This window comes from Cetorhinus maximus, chromosome 4 (genome assembly GCF_964194155.1).
Source record: "Cetorhinus maximus chromosome 4, sCetMax3.hap1.1, whole genome shotgun sequence".
Classification (NCBI taxonomy): Eukaryota; Metazoa; Chordata; class Chondrichthyes; order Lamniformes; family Cetorhinidae; genus Cetorhinus; species Cetorhinus maximus.
In genome coordinates, this window is record NC_135882.1 from 156,723,791 (window position 1) to 156,742,582 (window position 18,792).

At 45.7% G+C, this 18,792-nt stretch overlaps 1 protein-coding gene across 1 annotated transcript in view; it reads right to left on the bottom strand.

Annotated features, from left to right (window-relative positions):
- The window catches only part of lama1 (laminin, alpha 1), a 327,154-nt gene that overhangs the window by 48,599 nt on the left and 259,763 nt on the right, over window positions 1-18,792 (bottom strand). Inside the window, exons 46-50 of the mRNA XM_078541251.1 lie at window positions 17,446-17,579; window positions 7,682-7,838; window positions 7,463-7,587; window positions 3,650-3,800; window positions 2,523-2,667 (exon numbers count right to left, since the gene is read on the bottom strand). Coding sequence (XP_078397377.1) covers window positions 2,523-2,667; window positions 3,650-3,800; window positions 7,463-7,587; window positions 7,682-7,838; window positions 17,446-17,579 — 712 coding nt within the window. The remainder of the gene's footprint in view (window positions 1-2,522; window positions 2,668-3,649; window positions 3,801-7,462; window positions 7,588-7,681; window positions 7,839-17,445; window positions 17,580-18,792) is intronic.

The window sequence follows — 18,792 nt, forward strand, 5'->3', positions numbered from 1 at the left end:
CTGGCCGCTGTCGGCGGGCAGATCCAGGGGAAGGCCTGCTGCTCGCCTGTCAAGTGCCTGAGCGGCACAAGATGTGGCAAGCCTTCCTGAAAAGAGGCGATATGGGGGCGTCGCTGGCTCTGCAGCCGGCAGCCAAGACCCCTGTTGCCTCCACAAGGTTCTGCCCCACGATTCTATTAAGAAAGGCCACTTAGATTAAGTATTAGCAGGTTGCTGGCACGTGAGAGGCAGAATGGTAAATTTGACAATCCCATGCTCTTAGAGGGGAGACTCACCTGAAAGGAAAGTGAGTCGTATTGAACTCAATAGAGGCTAAAGTGGGTGTAAAATGGGTGTCTGACCTGAATCCCACCCCATCCCATCCCATCCCACTGAGCAGATTTGCTTAAAATCAGGGCTCATAGTCTCTGACATGTGCTTTTGACCGAGACCAACACTAGCAGCAGTGAATTTATCCTTGGATTCTAAGATTCAGCACCTTCAGGAGAGGAGGGGAGAATATTGGGAGAGAAAGCAATAAGATGGCAGCCACCATGAGGGAAGCAGCTATATCATCTTCATATTATGTTTACTGCACATTTAAAGGTATTTGTTAAAAGAAATAATCTAGGCAAAATGACTCAAAATGTTTTACACTGGATGAATTGTCCTTGGAAATGCATTGACTATTTTTCAATATAAGAAAAATGAAGCAGCTATTCTGCATCAGCAATGATCCTCAAACTGTATGTGAGAGCCTCGTAAGACAACGGTTTACACTGTGGTGGTCAACTCTGTGTTAACCTGGAGTGGCTCAGGAGCTCCTCTCTGGCATGGCAGTCACTTTCGCATTTGCTGCAGAGGAAGACAGTGCACGGAGAAGCTGCACGATTCTCTGGGCCCGGCTTTCTGGGCCAGCTGAGCTTTCCGTTTCTGCCCACCTCTCTCAATGCCCTCCAGAGATCACAGCATCAGCAATTGTGTCCCAGTTCCCAGTGTCAATGTCCGCCATCTTCATATCCCGTTTGCAGTGGAGGTATGGATGCCCAGGGGGTGGTGATCCAGTGGTTAGTTCACCGTACAGAAGGACTTTGTGTACATGGCTGTCATCCATTTGATGAACTTGGCCAAGCCAGTGCAGGCGTCACTGGCTTTGTAATGAGTGCACGCTGATGGAATTACTATGTTCCAGAACCTCAAAGCTGGTGACTTTGTCCTGCCAAGAGATACCAAGGGTACATCTGAGACAGCGAAGGTGCTACTGTTCAGCCTTTTCTGCTGTCCAGCACATGTCCAGATGTCACCACTGTTGAGGGGTGCTTTGAGGGCACAGGCTTGGTACACTCACAGTTTGGTGTTCTCAGTCAGGTTGCTGTTGTCCCATACTCTCTTACTCAGCTTAGACATAACAGCTGCAGCTTTTGTGATGTGTGTGTTGATTTCTGCATCCAGTGACAGATTGCTGGTGATTGTGAAGCCCAGATATGTGAAGCTATCAACAACCTCCAAGGTCACATTGTCAATGCTGATAGGTGGCAGTATGACAACATCGTGGACAATGGCATCTGGCTTCCTGAGGCTGATGAACAAGCCAAACTCTTTGCAGGAGTGAGATAGTCTGTCCATTTGCTGCTGAAGGTGTTCCTCTGTGTGGAACGCCAGTGCAGCATTGTTTGAATAGAGCATCTCTCTGATGTGGGCTTGACATACCTTTGTCTTTGAACTCAGGCCAGCAAGGCTGAACAGCTTTCCGTCAGTTCTGCTGTGTAAGTTGAGAATGACCTGAAGACATACGACAGCAGCAAAGAGAAAAATGCCAGAATGTCAGTGCCAGAACACAGCCCTGTTTAACCCGACTGTAGATCTCAGAGGGTTCCAATGTTGTCCCGTCTTAGCTGACCCTACCCATCATGTTGTCATGGAAGCAGGAGATCACATTGAGCAGCTTTGGTGGGCAGCTAATTTTCTCCAGCAGCTTAAGTAGACCGCCTCTGCTCACATGGTCGAATGCCTCGGTGAGATCGATGAAGGCGTCGTACATAGTGGTTTCCTTTGCTCATGGCAGCTCTTGCAGCTGCCGGACTGAGAAGGTCATGTCCATTGTAGATCTTCCAGTTCTGAAACCACAATCGGGACTCGGGTAGATGCAGTCCGCCAAGATCTGCAGTCTGACAAATGCAACACAGGCAAATACTTACCCGCGATGTCAGCAGGGAGGGTGCCTGGATAATTGTTGCAATCGCTGCGGTCACCCCTGTTCCTGTACAGGGTCACAATCCTTGCATCACACGTACAAACACCAAACAGCGATGAGATAAATGGTTAGAGAGGGATGCTGGTCAGGGCACTGGGAGAAACACCCCGCCCTTCTTTGAATAGTGCCAGCGATTAGTTGAAGAGGCAGAATAGGCAGCTAGGTCAGCTACTCATTTGAAGCTCCATTATGCAGCATTCCTTAGAAAATCGTGTTTGTAAACCTTGATCAAACCTAATAAAATGAGAAACATAAACTCAATGATCGATTTAGAAATTAGTTTTCTTACCTAACTTCCGGTTGCGTTGAAATGCAATTTTAAACCATGTCCCATTGTTGTATCGTTTCTCGGACATAAGGGCTAGGACTCCAGACCCAAGGTCAAAGGTTACTCGGACTTTCCCATCTGCCAGTTCTACTGCTAAGAAATCTCGCTGATGAAAGATAAAAAAGGGTTTAAGGGTGCGGCGTAAGCTTGAATATTTCTCATTCAGCAAAGAGGTGAATGATCACTTAAATCTGCTTCAACGATGTTAACTCGAGTTTTGGACATTGCATTCTGCGACGGTCTCCTTCTCATGTTTTATGGGAGAAACATGAAAGGGAGTAGCAAAACCTGCAGAGCGATTTATCATAAACGAGACCCAATTCTGCTCCCTCACTCTGTCTGCTGATCAGAAAGTGAACATTTCCATCAAACAAACGCAGCCCTAAGCAGGCGTCCGTTGTCAGGATCAATTTGGAAGTGTTATCCTCTTGATGTTTCGCAGTCAGACAGGAGTTTCACAGCGTGGGAAGGCGTATTAAAGGGAATCTGAACAGAACCGGCCTCCCTTGGACAGTATTACAATATTCATGATTAAAGGAGCAGAGCATTACAGAATTCATGATTTGTTAAAAACCTTTCACAAGTTAGTCTATGAACAAACAAGTGTGCGCTTTTATCTTCCTTTGGATCTGCTCATTTTCAGCAGCTGGCAACTGGCCAGTGGAGCACATTAATGGATGAGAAGGCCTCTCAGTGTCGGACATGGTCTGTTCCAACCCTCTCTGGTACAGTCGTGCTCAAGGACAAACAGTTAATGAATAATCCTGCTCTGCCGGGTCTTTATCCTGGAGAAGTGGCAAGAGAGCAATATAGACAAGGGGGAAGCCTGAAGGTGAAAGAGTTGATGGCAGTGTGAATAAACCTGGGCTGTTGCTGAATTGTATGACATGTGCTTTCAGCCTGTACTGTAAGAATAATGTATCGAAGTACAAGCCATTGCCTGAGATAGGTTAATTAATGAACATTTAATATTTTAACAACTCATTGTCTACAGTGGAAAGAATTGGAATAATTTTTCAAAAATGATTTCAGTTTTGTCAATGCGGTAAGGACTAATGACACAGCAGTCCGATCCGCGTGATACTTACCGTGCCATTTGAAGCAAGGTAGAGTAGTAGGCCATTCGGTGAGAACGTGCTGAAGTGCAACACTAATTGGGTTGTTGTGGAGCGTAGTATCTTCTCGACGGCTGAATAGCCGCTACCATCAAAGTGGAAGGCAATGTCTTCATTCTGTGATCTGCAGAATATGTACAATGTTTATTTTCAATCGATTCTTTCCAATCAATGTACATGACAGGTTGACATCTTCACATGACAGTGAAATTCTACTTGTTGAATTATTACAAAGCACAGATAACTGAGGCTAGCGGTTTAACTCACTGCAGAGGCTGTCTCAGAATTGCATGCCACTTCCCTGCCTGCTGGTTTCTTGGTTCCATTTGGCTTCAGGATCCTTTTCCTGGAAATGGGATGGAGGGATTAGGAGGGGGGCAGGGCCAATTGGCCTCAAGGTCAAGGTCCGCACAGGCACCAGACCAGGCTGGAGTCAGCCCTCCAGGTAGGCTGAGAGGCCCAACCTATCAGCCTTGTTTCAGCTGTAGCTGCAGGCTGCCCTTTATGGGGACCCCGCCCCCACCAATGTCGGCCATATTGTTGAATCTATGGGCTGAATTTTCCCCCCATTGTGGGGGGTTGTGCGGGGGCGGGCAGGAGCGAGTGTGAACCCGATCGGCACCCCCAGTCAGGTGCGCGCCGCCATTTTACATGCGTGCGAAAGAGCGCAGATATCTCCGAGGTGCGCTAGGGGGATTTGTTTAAAGTTCAAACATTTAAATGAAGAATTGAAAATATTTTAGGAACTGTCCCCTCATGTGAGAGTGTCACATGAGCTGGGACATGTCAAGGAACATTAATTAAAAAATTTATTTAATTTATAAACACTTCATGAAACCTCATCCCGCCCGAGGATGAGGCTCCATGAAAAATGTGAAGGCCGCCTGGGTTCTTCGCCTGCCCCCCTGCCAACCTTAAGGTTGGACGGGCAACTCAATTAATTGATTTAATTAGTTTTAATCAGGCCTTAACAGGCCTTTGACAGTTCGGCGGGCGTGCAGCCGACTCAGCTGCGCACCCACCGAACTGAAAATATAAAATGACGCACAGTGACGTTGGGACGCCTGCCTGATGTCACCTTGCGTCATTTTACGCGTCGGCGAGCGGGCCCCACCCCCACTCACCGACTGGAAAATTCTCCCCCGTGTTTTATTTTATGTTTGAAAAGGTTGGAGAGAGGGTGCTTCCATTTTGGGGCCACAGCATTCATAAGGCTGGTCCAGTTAAGTTTCTGGTCAATCATAACCCTCAGGATATTGTTGGTGTGGGTGTTTCAGTGATGGTGATGCCATTAAATGCCAAGGGGAGACAGTTAGATTCATTGCTGTTGGTGATGGTCATTGCCTGGCATTTGTGTGGCATGAATGTTATTTGCCACTTATCAGCCCAAGCCTGATATTGCCTAGGTCTTGCTGCTTTGGACATGGACTGCTTCAGTTTCTGAGGAGTCACAAAAGGTGAACATTATGCAACCATCAGCGAACATCCCCACTTCTGACCTTATGATAGAAGGAAGGTCATTGATGGAGCAGCTGAAACTGGTTGGGCCGAGGACACTACCCTGAGGAATTCATGCAGCAAAGTCCTTGAGCTAAGACGACTGGCCTCCAACGACCACAACCATCTTCCTTTGTGTTCGGTATGACTTCAACCAGTGGTGAGTTCCATTGACTTCAAATTTTACTAGAACACCTGGATGATCAAAATGTTGTCAAGGGCAGTTACTCTCATCTCACCTCTTGAGTTCAGCTCTTTGTCCACAGTTTGACCAAGGCTGTAATGAGGTCAGGAGCTGAGTGACATTGGTGGAGCCCAAACTGAGCATCAGTGAGTAGGTTATTGCTGAGTGAGTGCCGCTTGATAGTTAATGGCACCTTCCATCACTTTACTGATGATTGAGAGTCGACTGATGGGATGGTAATTGGACAGGTTGAATTTGTCCTGGTTTTATTGGACAGGGTATACCTGGACAATTTTGCTGCATTGTCAGATAGGTGCCAGAGTTGTAGCTGTACTGGAACAGCTTGGCTAAGGGCGCAGCTAGATATGGGGCACAAGTCTTCAGTGCTATTGCTGGAATGTTGTCAGGGCCCATAGCCTTTGCCAGTGCTTTCGGCCGTTTCTTGATATCATGTGGAGTGAATCGAACTGGCTGAAGACTGGCATCTGTGATGTGGGGGAGCTCAGGAGGAGGCCACGATTCGTATGGTTCCTTTCACATGGAAAGAAATATTCAAATCATTTTGTGGAGATATGGAAAAATGAATTCCAGAAATCTGGGATTAAAAAAAATGCTGGAAATTTACAGCAGTTCAACTAGCATCTGGAAATGAAAGAAAGATTAATGCTTGAGGCACGACCCATTAAGAGAACTAGTGATGTGCAACCTCAGATGGTACCTAGTTCCCTCTGCCAAATGCTGACTGACCAGCTGCACTTTTCTGTTCTTTGAGAAATCCTTATCTTTATCACTGTCAAAACGAACGCAAACTATTTAACCCGCATTCACTAGTACAATTAGAAGTATAACTAGTTTAAACAACAGATCTTTTCACAACTGCGCAAAGCATATGAATGTCAGCAAAATAAAAGCATAAAGGGCAGAATTTTTACCTCGCCCCCCGTGCCCCCCAACACCCGATCGGCTGAAGCGCCAAATGGCGAGTGTCCCGACGCCAATGCGCAGTCGTGCGATATTTTGGTCAGCGGGCGCACGCGGGAATTGGCAGCATGCCTACTGACAATTAAAAGGCCTATTAAGGCCATAAATAGATACTTAACTTAAATTTTTCGCTGCCCGTCCAACCTTACGGTTGGCGGGCAGGCGAAAAGGCCAAGTGGCCTTTGAACTTTTTAGGAAATCTCATCCACGAGCAGGATAAGGTTTCCAACAGCAAATAAAAATAAAATAGAACATTTTACACTTCATTTATAACATGTCCCTGCTCATGTGATGGAGTCACACGAGGGGACATGTTTGCATCAGGGAGATTTTCAAGCGCGCGTGCACGAAGTTGGTGCACGCCCTCCTCCCCCCCCACCTGCACAGGCAGTGCTGAGCGCTGCCGCTCACGTTTCACGCTGGGCAGGCCCTCATTCGCCCGCCCGCGTGAAATCGTGGTCCGGTCCTGATCGCGGGCGGCCGTCAGGAACCGAGCCCGCTCGACAAGAGCAAAGTTCTGCCCAAAATGAAACTGTGCAGCCTTGCACCAGTACGCTGGGCATTTGCAGCATATCATGATTCTAAAAGCCATGAACAATTATTTGCAGCTTAAAATAAAGATTATAAAATATGATCCAGCAACGACATTATACTGCAGAATCGCAACACATTCCATCTCACAGACTAGCACTAAAATGTCCTTACAGTGCCAATCTCGCTCAGAAAGTGGAACATAAAGAATGCCAAAATGATGCTGCAAAGGGGTGCACTTTTAAAGTGGATGTTAAGTCAAACATAGGCACCACAAGACAAGTTTCATTTTGTCATTGGCTGTGCTATGCCTTACCTCTAAGTACTAGTCACTGTCAGTCAACTGCAGCTTCAAACGTGGCTTTCAAAAGGGAATTGCATAATTATCTTAATAGAAAAAAGGTTGCAGGGCTAAGGGGAAAGGGTGGGAGAATGGGAGCTGAATTGCTCTTGCAGAGAGCCGGCATGGGCACAGCAGGCCGAATGGCCTCCTTCTGTGCTGTAACCACTCTGTGATTCTATGAACCCTTGTGGGGGACAAAATTCATCAAAAAGAAAATTATTTCAAAAAAGAGAAATAGGATCAGCTTTACCTTGCAAAGCACCCATTGCAACTCCCTTCTCGTTCTTGGTAGTTCCATAAGCCAATAGATTTTCCATCTAAGAATGCTTCACCCATACAGCCTCTGAAGTGGGTAACCTTCACAGCTGGTGCTTTCTGGGCACAAGGGAATGGCGTTAGCCCAAGGAATTAACGCATGCAGATACAGATGCAAGAGAAAGCTGTACAAATCAGAAAAGATCCAACTGACCTTGACTTGCCTCAAGAGACCTCCAACAAACATAAGGGTAGAATTATTCACGTTCAATACAGTGGAGATTCCAGGAGATGTGGCTGTCTTTACCGCTGGCTTGTCTAGACTAGAAGATCCAATTTCTTGAACAGATAAGGTACCCATGCGTCCAAACCTGCCAGGAAAAATCGAGTGTATATTTGAAGAACCCAAGAGATATGTTACAACATAATGAAACTAGCAGCATTATATATATACTTTTTTAAGGCAGGAAAATGCATTTGCTGGCATTTTCCTTCCAACAGCATTTACATTAGAAATATATTTACCACCCCCAAACAGAACACAAACAGTTAACTGCATTTTATCCTTCCACTCAGCGTTTAAATTCTTGTTGCAAGTTGCTCAGTTACAAGGTACCTTGCGAAAACTTCCACTTTCAGGCTTTTATTATTCGTGGAGTTTGCAGCATCTGGCTTTTTGGCATCAAACTAGATGACATGATACAGTAGAGGGTACTAAATTATATCGGGGGCTGAATTTTCCTCCAGAACTGCTCTGCTGTCAGGTAAGGGTCACTTCGGGGCTCCCATCTCCACCATGACTCTGGCCCATTTTCCTGGGTTGGGCTGATTAAATCACTACGTAGATGGGAGCCTCCCACCGTTGCCCAGGTACGTCTGCTGCTGCTACAAGAAGACACCCGATGCACTGCCTCAAGGTGGAGCAGAAAGTTTTGAGGGGGTGTTGAAAGTTGGGATGGCTAGATTTTTGTTGGGTGAGGGTGCCGAGGGCAATGGCGAGCAATTGAAGCCGAGGTACAGATCAGCTGTGATCTAACTGAATGGAGGAACAGACTCAAGGAGCTAAATGGCCTATTCCTGCTCCGATGCAAGTGCCCTAAAATGTTTTTTAATAATTGAAAAAGGATGCATGGGAAGTAAGGGGCCTCGAGGTGTCCCGTAGTAGGCCCACTTCCTCCTGCCACTGTTCCAGAGTTAACCACCACCCGCTTGCAGTAGTCCAGGGGCAGGATAGGGAAATCAGCTGGCTTGCTGGTCCTTCCCTGTGCCATCGTTTACGTCTGGTAAGTCCTTGGTAGGGGAGGTGTGGAGAAAGATTCCTGACGGCACTGGCAGGGATTGGTGATCTGGTGCTAGGCCAGCCTACCCTTTTCCCTTCCCATTATCCCAATTTCGAGTGTAGTGAAGGAAAACCAAGCTTGCCGGAGGGCTAGGTTCACTACGTTAAATTTGCAGCCAACGCCACAGCTGCTGGCATGACCAATCAGCCATAATGATTCTATTGGCTGGATTTTATGCAGGGGGCAGGTAGATGTCAGGGGTAAACCTGCTCCCGCTCTGCCGGCTCGCCATTCCGCCATTTAACGACCGTTGGACCATTAATTGGTTTGAGGCTAGACTTTTGCCCCCATCTAGGGAGAAAGTCCCACCCCTGAGAGCTGCCAATCAAATGACCGATCAAGCTACATGCAGTCCCCAGCGATTGTCGCTGAAGCTGGATACTAAGGTACTGGGAGGCCCCGACGAGCCGGGATAGGCGGGGGAGCGAGGGGGTCGGGGTCGGGGAGGTGGACAGAGCCCAGGGGGCCTGTGAATGAGGTACCCCCCGACCCCCACCCCCTTGCCAGCCTGAGCAGTGAAAGCTGCTAAGCTGCACACTTGACGTGGGCCTCTCCCGCTGTGGGTTAAATCCCAGCGGCAGTGGGAGGAGGCCCTTAATAAGCCATTAATTGGTTGTTTAAGGGCCTCAATTGGCCCATGGGCAGGCAGGCCTCCCAATGCCCTCCCTCAAAGCTGGTAAAACTGCGGTGGTGGCAGGTGACTAGGTGACAGGAAAGGCACCTGTGGCATGGTGCAAATTTTATGGTACCCTAACCCCGGCTTGAAAACCCACCCCAGAGAGCTGTAAAATTCAGCCCTATGACTCTATGATGTGCAATAAAACTGCGCACTGAAAAATGTAAATTTACAATCTATCCCTGGGTACTTTTGTCACAAAAGGAAACAGAATGAACCCCCCAGGTCACCAAGATTGCTCAATCAGTAAAGCCGATGTGCAACCAGGTTGCACAGGCCAGAAGCTGTCAGCTTCCATTCATGGTATAGGCTAATACATTGATGGCAGCAGTGTCGAACATTAAAAATCACCGACTAGTCACATGTATAGTTATGGTGACACTCCTTTAGCCCTATTCACTCATTTTAGTGGAAAATGCCTTAGATACGATACCAGTAAATGCACTTCACGTCTACATTTAACCAACAAATTCAGTCTGAAACTTCGCAGTCTGAGATTCAGACATGAGTTTATCAGACACAGCAAGTTTTGTCCAGCAATTGCGAGCAGTACATTGACTTCAGCAGAGCCATTGCTGAGAACGCTGACTCACACAATGAGAGGATGCAGGCCCACCCTCACTCTGCATTCAGAATGTGACTGGATGCTGCTCACCCATTGTCAGGAGGTTCTCCGTTGGAGCTGCTCATTATTGGATGCTTTCTCCTGCTGACCTGGAGCGGTAATTCTGATTACTCTAAGCTGGTTACAATGACAGCTCCCCCTCTTTAGACAATGAAGGTGGTGTTTCCATGGGGCTAAAATCCAGTGTTTCCATCCACATTATGCGCCATTTTCGCAGATAACCAATAAGCAGTAACCAAGAAAGTAAAGCATGATCAACAACAACAGTCAATAACATTCGCACAGAAAGATTAAAGTTAATATGCCGTGCGAATATGTGACTGCCAGGTTAGGCCGTGACTCTGATGCCTGTAGAGGAATCAGTGGGAAAAAATGGCATGGAAAATGCAATGTAAACAGTGTCCTTGTACTGACAAAGTCTGCGCAGCATGGCCTCATTATAACAAACACCCTCTTCCACCAGAAGGACAAATACAAAACCACATGGAGGCATCTTAGATTAAAACACTGGCACCTCCTGGATTATGTCACTGTTCGGTTCAAAGATCTAAATGATGTCTGTATCACAGTCCATACAGGGAACTGGACAGATCATCGATTTGTTGGACCAGTGATGAACATCCACCTTGCACCAAAAAGCATTTTAAGAACCAAAGGTCCAAGAGGAAGAAGATCAATATCTCAGCCCTGGAGCAGTCTGGCCGAAGAGAGGAATTCCGAGCACAGATCACAACCAATTTGGAAAACCTTCACACATCCAACTCCATTTTAAAACAGTGGGATCAAATAACGTCAGCTCTACTAGACTCAAGTGTCCAGACCATTGGGTTCGAGCATTATCTTCACAAGACTGGTTCGATGAAAATGATGCTGAAATATGTGACCTCCTGGAGCAAAAACCGAGCAGTCTTCATTGCCTGGCAGAACAACCCAAGGTCACAAGTCAAGAAGGCAACATGCCAACAGCTCAAGGCTGACACCCAAAGACAAATCCAGAAGAAAAAGGTCATGGGGTGGGAAGAGAAATCCCATAAGATTGGACAATATGCTCACATCATGACATGCAAAGCCTTTTTGAAACCATCAGGGCCATCTTGTAGACCGAGGTCAAATGGATAAAATCCCCTTTGCTCACAGGATGATGTCTCTTTTCTTAAGGATGACAATGCCATTTGTCAATGCTGGAAAGAACATTTCCAACAACTCCACAATAGTGAATCCAGTGACAGCTGATAATCTCCAGGCTATCACCCAGTGCCCTGTGGTAGAATCCATGGGTGAGCCAGTATTGATGGGAGAGCTACAACAAGCAATCAAACAGATGAAAAATATCAGCTAAGGGTCTTCAAAGCTGGTGGGCTTTTGTTCATAGATTGATCTATGCAATCATCCAACTGATATGGGAGGAAAAGAACTCCCCTCCCCCCACCCCCGACTTTAGGATTGCAATAATTGTAACTATCTTCAAGAAGGGAGATTAATCATGCTGAGGAAGCTATTGAGGTATTTCCCTCTTGTACATAGCAGGAAAATCTTGACACGTATTCTCCTGAATCACCTACCTCCTGTGGCTGAGGAAATCCTCCCAGAGACACAGTGTGGCTGTAGGTCTTCCAGAGGAACCTCTGGCCTGGTCTTTGTTGTCAGACAAATCCAAGAAAAATGTCAAGAACAAAACCAGGGACTCGTCATTGCACTCATCGACCTGACCAAAGCATTTGACTCAGTGAATCATGAGGCTCTGTGGATTGTGATCCAAAGATTTGGATGTGCAAGAAACTTCATCACAATCTTGCAACTGTCTTGAGTGGGAGATCTGAAACAGTTGCCTTCAAAATCCGGACCGGGGTCAGGCAAGGCAGTGTGATAGCCCCCATACTATTTACAATCTACCTGATAGCGGCTATTCAGCTCTTCAAAGATCAACTGCCCTCTGGTGTCAGTATTAAATACTGCGTAAATGGAAAACCCTAAACAACTTGAGTTTCCCCTGTGCCAAAACTAAAAACTGACCACCACAGACGTACATGATCTACAGTTTGTGGATGACTGCAGTATCATTGCCCACTCTGATTTGCAAGCCGCTCTCAATCTCTTCAATTCTGCATACAGGAGACTCAGCCTGTCCTTGAATGTTGCAAAAACAAAACTCATATATCAATCCACACCTGGTCAGTCAAATATTCCACCTCCCATATATGTTGAAGGAGAGACTCTGGAATATGTTGAGTACTTCCCATTCCTTGGCAGCCTCCTCTCTCAAAAGGCCATGAGTGGCGAGGAGACCCAACACCGGATCAACTGCGCCAGCTCTTACAGGCTATCGTAGTGAATGTTTGACAACAAAGACCTCCGAAAGTCCACAAAGTCCTGGTGTACAGGGCAGTTATCGTCACCACACTTCTGCACTGCAGTGAAATCTAGACTGTGTATCAGCGACAAATAAGAGTGCTAGAGAAACTCTACCAGCAACTCCTCTGCCGCATCTGCCGGGATCATTGGGAGGACCATCAAACAAACACTAGTGTCCTTCTTGAAGCCATCTTCACAAGCATCCAGGCAAAACTTCGCAAAACTAACTACGATAGGCTGGACACTGTGTCCAGACGGCCGGAAAGTATCTCCCCTGCCAGGTCCTGTTTTCTCAACTCTCAAATGGCCAGTATTCCAGGGTAGGACTAAAAAAATGCTACAAAGATACTCTGAAGCTCTTCTTGAAGCGTGGAAGCATTGACATTAATGACTGGGAGGTGCTAGCTCCCAATCGTTCAAAATGGCAACACCTTGTCCATCGAGCTGCACCACGCTTTGAGTCCAAACGCCATAACGATGAGGCAGAGAAGGAAAGAAAAAGGAAGAAAATCCTGGATCCCACTATCTCGTAGGACATCCTGCCTCATGTGCCCAAAGATCTGTGGGCTGATAATTGGACTGTTCAGTCACATGAAGACACATTGCAGAAACTCAGAACCCTGAGTGGACGTCATCCTCGAATCAAGGGACAGTTGATGACATTTATTGAGATCACTTTCGCAAGAATACTGTCTATGCCCATTTTTTTCTATTAATAAAAAATGCAATTAGTCATATCTGGATTCCCAGTCTCAAGTGACAACTGGCTAAAGTACCTTACAACACCAGGATGGGTAGCACTGGAAGTGTTACAATTATCCTAAACTAACTGGGGGAAAATCAGCAATCCTGTGACTCCCGATGGGAAATGTGTGCCACAGGGTAAAAATAGCTTGCGCTCTTCTGCTTAAAAGCCAGGTAATGTTCACACACAACGAGATGAGGAAGCAGATTTAGAAAATCAAGTGTTTACTGAATGCAGTAAGATTACTAAAGGGTCACAGTATAAGAGCTGCTCCATTCAGTTCCCCACCACAAACCCACCATATGTACAGAGAACTGAAATGGAACAAAGAGTAATTTCTTCCTAAGGCTAACTAAATTTATTTCATAACTTGATTCTTACATCAGTACTGGACACGTTGGACTCTCTACAGCCATGGCCAGGAGCTCCAAAGACTCTGTTGTCTGCCTGGTGCCAGGGTTAAGGACATCGCCTTGAGGCTGAAGAGGAACTTGGACTGGGAGGGGGAGGATCCAGTTGTCGTGGTCCACTTGGGAACCAACAACATAGGTAGAAATAGAAATAATGTTTTGCTAAGAGAGTTAGGGTCCAAATTAAAACGCAGAACCTCAAAGGTTTGTCTGGGTTGTCACCTGAGCAACGTGCCAATTGGCATTGGGTCAAGCACATTGACAAATTAAATGTGTGGCTCAAAGAGTGGTGTGGGAAGAAGGGGTTTCGATTCATGGGCATTGGCATCAGTACTCAGGAAAGAGGGTGCTATACTGTTGGGATGAGCTCCACTTAAACCAGGCTGGGACCCAGTGTCCTGGCCAATCGTGTATACATAGGGCTATGGGTGGGGCTTTAAACTAACAGGGGTGAGGTTCCGGTAAAGGGAGATTTAGAACTCCAAAGAGAAAAGTTGAGGCAACGAAACAGTCTAACACCATGGGTAAAGAGAAGTAGAGTGAGACAGGAACGGACAGAGAGTTTAACAGTAATAGTGCAAGAGCGAATAAGGTCCATGCAAAGACAATAACATTGAAGACATTTTTCTGAATATGTGAAACATCTGCAATAAGGTAGATGGGCTAGTAGCACAGTAGAGATAAATGGTTGAGATCTAATCGCCATTACAGAGACATGGTTAGGAAATAAATATTTCAGGGTACACAAAATTTTGAAAAGACAAACAGAATGTAAAAGGAGGTTGGGTAGCTCTGATAGTAAAGGATGACATAAGGACAGTCGTGAGAAGGGACCGTGGCTCAGAAGATCATGAAGTAGAATCAGTATGGGTGGAGATAAGGAATAGCAGGAGACATAATGCCTGTGGGAGAAGCTTATAGGTCACCTAACAGTAGTTATACTGTTGGACAGAGATTAAGCAAGAAATAATTGGATAAATATTCAACAAAAATACATTCCATTAAAAAACAAAAACTCATCAAGAAAGATTCATCCATGGCTTATTAAGGAAGTTGAGGATAGTACTAGATTGAATGAAGAGGCTTATAAAGCAGCAAAGAATAATAGTAATTCTCTGGACTGGAAGTGCTTTAGAAACCAAAATGTTGATGAAAAGGGAAAAAATAGAATATGGGAGTAAACTAACAGGGAACATAAAACTGTAAGAGATTTTACTAGTGTATAAAAAAAAGTAGATAAAGTAAATGTTGGTCAATAGAGGCAGGAACAGGAGAATTTATCATGGAGAATGAGGAAATGGCAGAGATGCTGAACAAATAATCTGTGTCCTACTTCACAGTTGAAGTTATAAATTTTAGACCAGAAACACAGGGTAATGCAAGGGTTAATAAGAGTGAGGAAATTGGCGTAATTCATAACGGCAGAGAAAAAGTACTAGAAAAACTTAAGGGACTAAAAGTTGACAAATCCTCAGGACTAATGGCTTACATCCCAGGGTTCTGAGGTTTCAAGAGGACTTGGGCAGGCTAAGTGAATGGGCCAGAACATAATGGATGGAATATAATGTGAATAAGTGTGAAGTTATTCACTTTGGTAGAAAAAACAAAACAGAAAGGCAGAATATTTCCTAAATGGTGAGAGATTGGGAAGTGCAGGTATCCAAAGGGACCTGGGTGTCCTTGTTCATGAGTCATTAAAAATTAAACATGCAGGTGCAGCAAACAATTAGGAAGGCGATTGATATGTTGACCTTCATCATGAGGGGATTTGATTACAGGAGTAAAGATGTCTTGCTGCAGTTGTATAGAGCCCTGGTGAGACCTCACCTGGAGTATTGTGTACTGTTTTGGCTCCCTCATCTAAGGAGGGATATACTTGCCATCAAGAGAGTGCAAACAGAAGTTCACCAGATTAAACCCTGGGATGACAGGATTGTCTTATGAGGAAAAATTGGGGAGACTGGGTCTGTATTCCCTACACAGTTTCGAAGAATGATGGGTGACCTCATTGAAACTTAGAAAATTCTTAAAGTGCGTGACAGCATGGATGTAGATAAGATAATTTCCCTGGCTGGTCAGTCTAAAGCAAGGGACATAATCCCAGGATAAGGGGTAGGCCATTTAAGACTGAGATGAGGAGGAATTTCTTCATAGGGTGGTGAATCTTTGGAATTCTCTATCCCAAAGAGATCGTCGAGTATGTTCAAGACAGAAATCGATAGATTTCTGGAGACTAATGGCATCAAGGGATGTGGAGATATTGCGGGAAAGTGGTGTTGAGGTAGATGGTCAGCCATGATCTAACTGAATGGTGGAGCAGGCTTAATGGGCTGAATGGCCTACTCCTGTTCCTATGTTCTAAAAGAGATAGCTGCAGGGATAGTGGACTAGCTATGATTTTCTGAAATTCCCTAGATTCGAGAACAGTCCCAGCAGATTGGAAGTTAGTGAATGTAAGACCTTCATTCAAGAAAGGAGGGAGAGAGAACCCAAGGAACTACAGGCCAGTTAGCCTGACAATCATTGGGAAAATACTGGAACCTATTATTAAGGAAGTCTTTTTTTAAATTCATTCACGGGATGTGGGCTTCACCGGCTAGGCCAGCATTTATTGCCCATCCCTAGTTGCCCTTGAGAAGATGGTGGTGAGTTGCCTTCTTGAACCGCTGGAGTCCATGTGGTGTAGGTACACCCACAGTGCTGTTAGGGAGGGAGTTCCAGGATTAACAACGCACTTAGAAAATCAGAGTATGATCAGGAGAATTCAACATGGTTTTCAGTTGGGGAAATCGTGTTTGACAAATTAATTATGAGTAATTAAGTAACTAGTAGGGTAGGTAAAGAGGAACCAGCAGATGTAGTATATTTTCCAAAAGGCATTTAATAAGGTGCCACAAAAAAGGATAATATGTAAGAAAAGGTCTCTTGGAATTGGGGGCAATACATTAGCATGGATAGAGGATTGGTTAACAGGCAGGAACCTCAGAGTAGGGATAAAAAAGGTACTTTCAAGTTGTCAGGCTGTAAATAATGGAGTACCACAAGGATCAGTGCTGGGGCCTCAGCTATTTACAATTTATTTTAATGACCTAGATGAAGAAACAGAGAGTAATGTATCTAGGTTCACTGACAACACAGAGCTAGGTGAATGCAAACTGTGAGGAGGGCCCAGGGAGGCTGCAAAGAGACATAGACAGGTTAAGTAAGTGGGAAACAAGGTGGCAGATGGAGTATAATGTGAGGAAGTGTGAGGTTATTCATTTTGATAGTAAGAATAGAAAAGCAGAAAATAATGTTTTTTAAAAGGCTTGGAACTTGTAAGTGTTGATGTTCAGAGGACTTGGGTGTATTCGTACAAGGAACATGCAGGTGTAGCAAGCAATTGGTAAGGCAAATGACATGTTGGCCTTTATTGCAAGGGGATTGGAGTACAAAAATAAAGAAGTCTTGCAGCACGCGGGGGGCACAGTCTCAGGATAAGGGGCCAATCATTTAGGACTGAGACGAGGAGAAATTTCTTCTCTAAAAGGTTGTGAATCTTTGGAATTCTCTACCCCAGGGGGTTGTGGAGGCTCCATCGTTGAATATATTTAGGGCTGAGAGGAACAGAATTTTGATCTCTCAGGGAATCAAGGGACATGGGGAGCGGGCAGGTAAGTTGGAGCAGAAGACCAGCCATGGTCATACTGAATGGCGGAGCAGGCTCGATGGGGCCGGATGGTCTACTTCGGCTCCTATGTGCTTACACCAGTTTCAAACAACTCTAGGTAACCAAAAGGCGACTGATAGCTCCTGTCAGAAATGTGTACATCGTGGGAATGTTCACTTGCCTGGCAGCATGAATCCTGTACCACTTGTTATTGTCAATTTGAAGATCAGGATATTCTAGTCTTGCGGTCCCCGAGCCCACGTCCCACAAGAAGGCGACCCTGCCACGTCGCATCTCCAGAGCCAAGAATTCAGCCTATTGGAACAGGCAGAGATTTAACACAAGCTCTTCTTTAGTGAAAATGATTAAATCAATCCTAATGCCTCTTATGCCACACGCAGCATTAACTGAAGGGATCTAACTCTAGCCATGCAACTTTAAATTTTGTTCTGAAGGGATTTTCAAGCATAATTAGATACATGAACTCTCACGTTGTCATCTCCATCACAACATGCGGCTAGGAAATAATTTTAAGAGCATGCACAGAATTTCCCAGATCTCAACGAACTTTTGCACTTCTTTAAATGATTCAAGAAAATTATTAAAATGAACAAATTGTGTATTACAAGGTTATGATTTTAAAAAATCCTTTGTTAAATGTTGACATTCAAAATGTAAGGAATGCCAGTAGAGGGAAATGCAACACTGCCTTGTTAAGTCCAGCAAGGTTAAGATGTAGAGTAAAACTCTGTCTACTTTACCCCAGCAATGATTCCCAGACTTCGAAGAGTACTTTCTATTCAAAGAATATGTAATTTCCATTTGCCCCACACAGTAATTTTCGCACCTCTTCATTTGAGGTTTCCATCTAATGTTGAATTAGGACGGCAATGTCAGGTTTGTTCAAACTCTCCCAGCTGACAAGCAAGAGTGGAATTTCTTCTTCAGAAGGAACCCAAGTCTTTAGCTCAAAAAGGACTGCCCTGATACACTGGGCTGGGTCTTATGGGGTGGTGCAAACGCACGGGGTGGTGCAGCCCACCTCTCCACCTGGCTAAGAGGTTGGTGAGGAGCTCGCCCACGATCTGCTCCACGGCAATTTAATGCTGGGAGCAATGTTAATTGTTTTAAAGCGAGACTTCTGTCCCTATTTCAGATTGGCTGGCAGTTCTGTAGTTCCACTGGTGCCAGCGGGAGCACTGGCCACTGCTGGGGCTACTGGCAGCCCCACCACACTGTGGAGGCCAGATAAGGCTGGGTTCCAGGGTTGTGGAGAGGGGAGTTAGGGGTTGGAGGGACCAGGTTCAAGACGTTGGTGGGAGGATTAAAGGGGGGGGGGGAGGGGGGAGGGGCGAGAAGTGATCTGGTGGAGGGAGGGCTGCCTCCGTTGAGCCGAGGGGTCCCCAAAGGAGACCCCCTCTGCCCAACACCAGCTTGTGCAGCTAAAGCTGCTGGAACTGCTGCATAGCACTGACATCCTCTGCTGCGGGTAAAATACTGGCAGCAGCGAGATGAGGCCCTTAAGTGG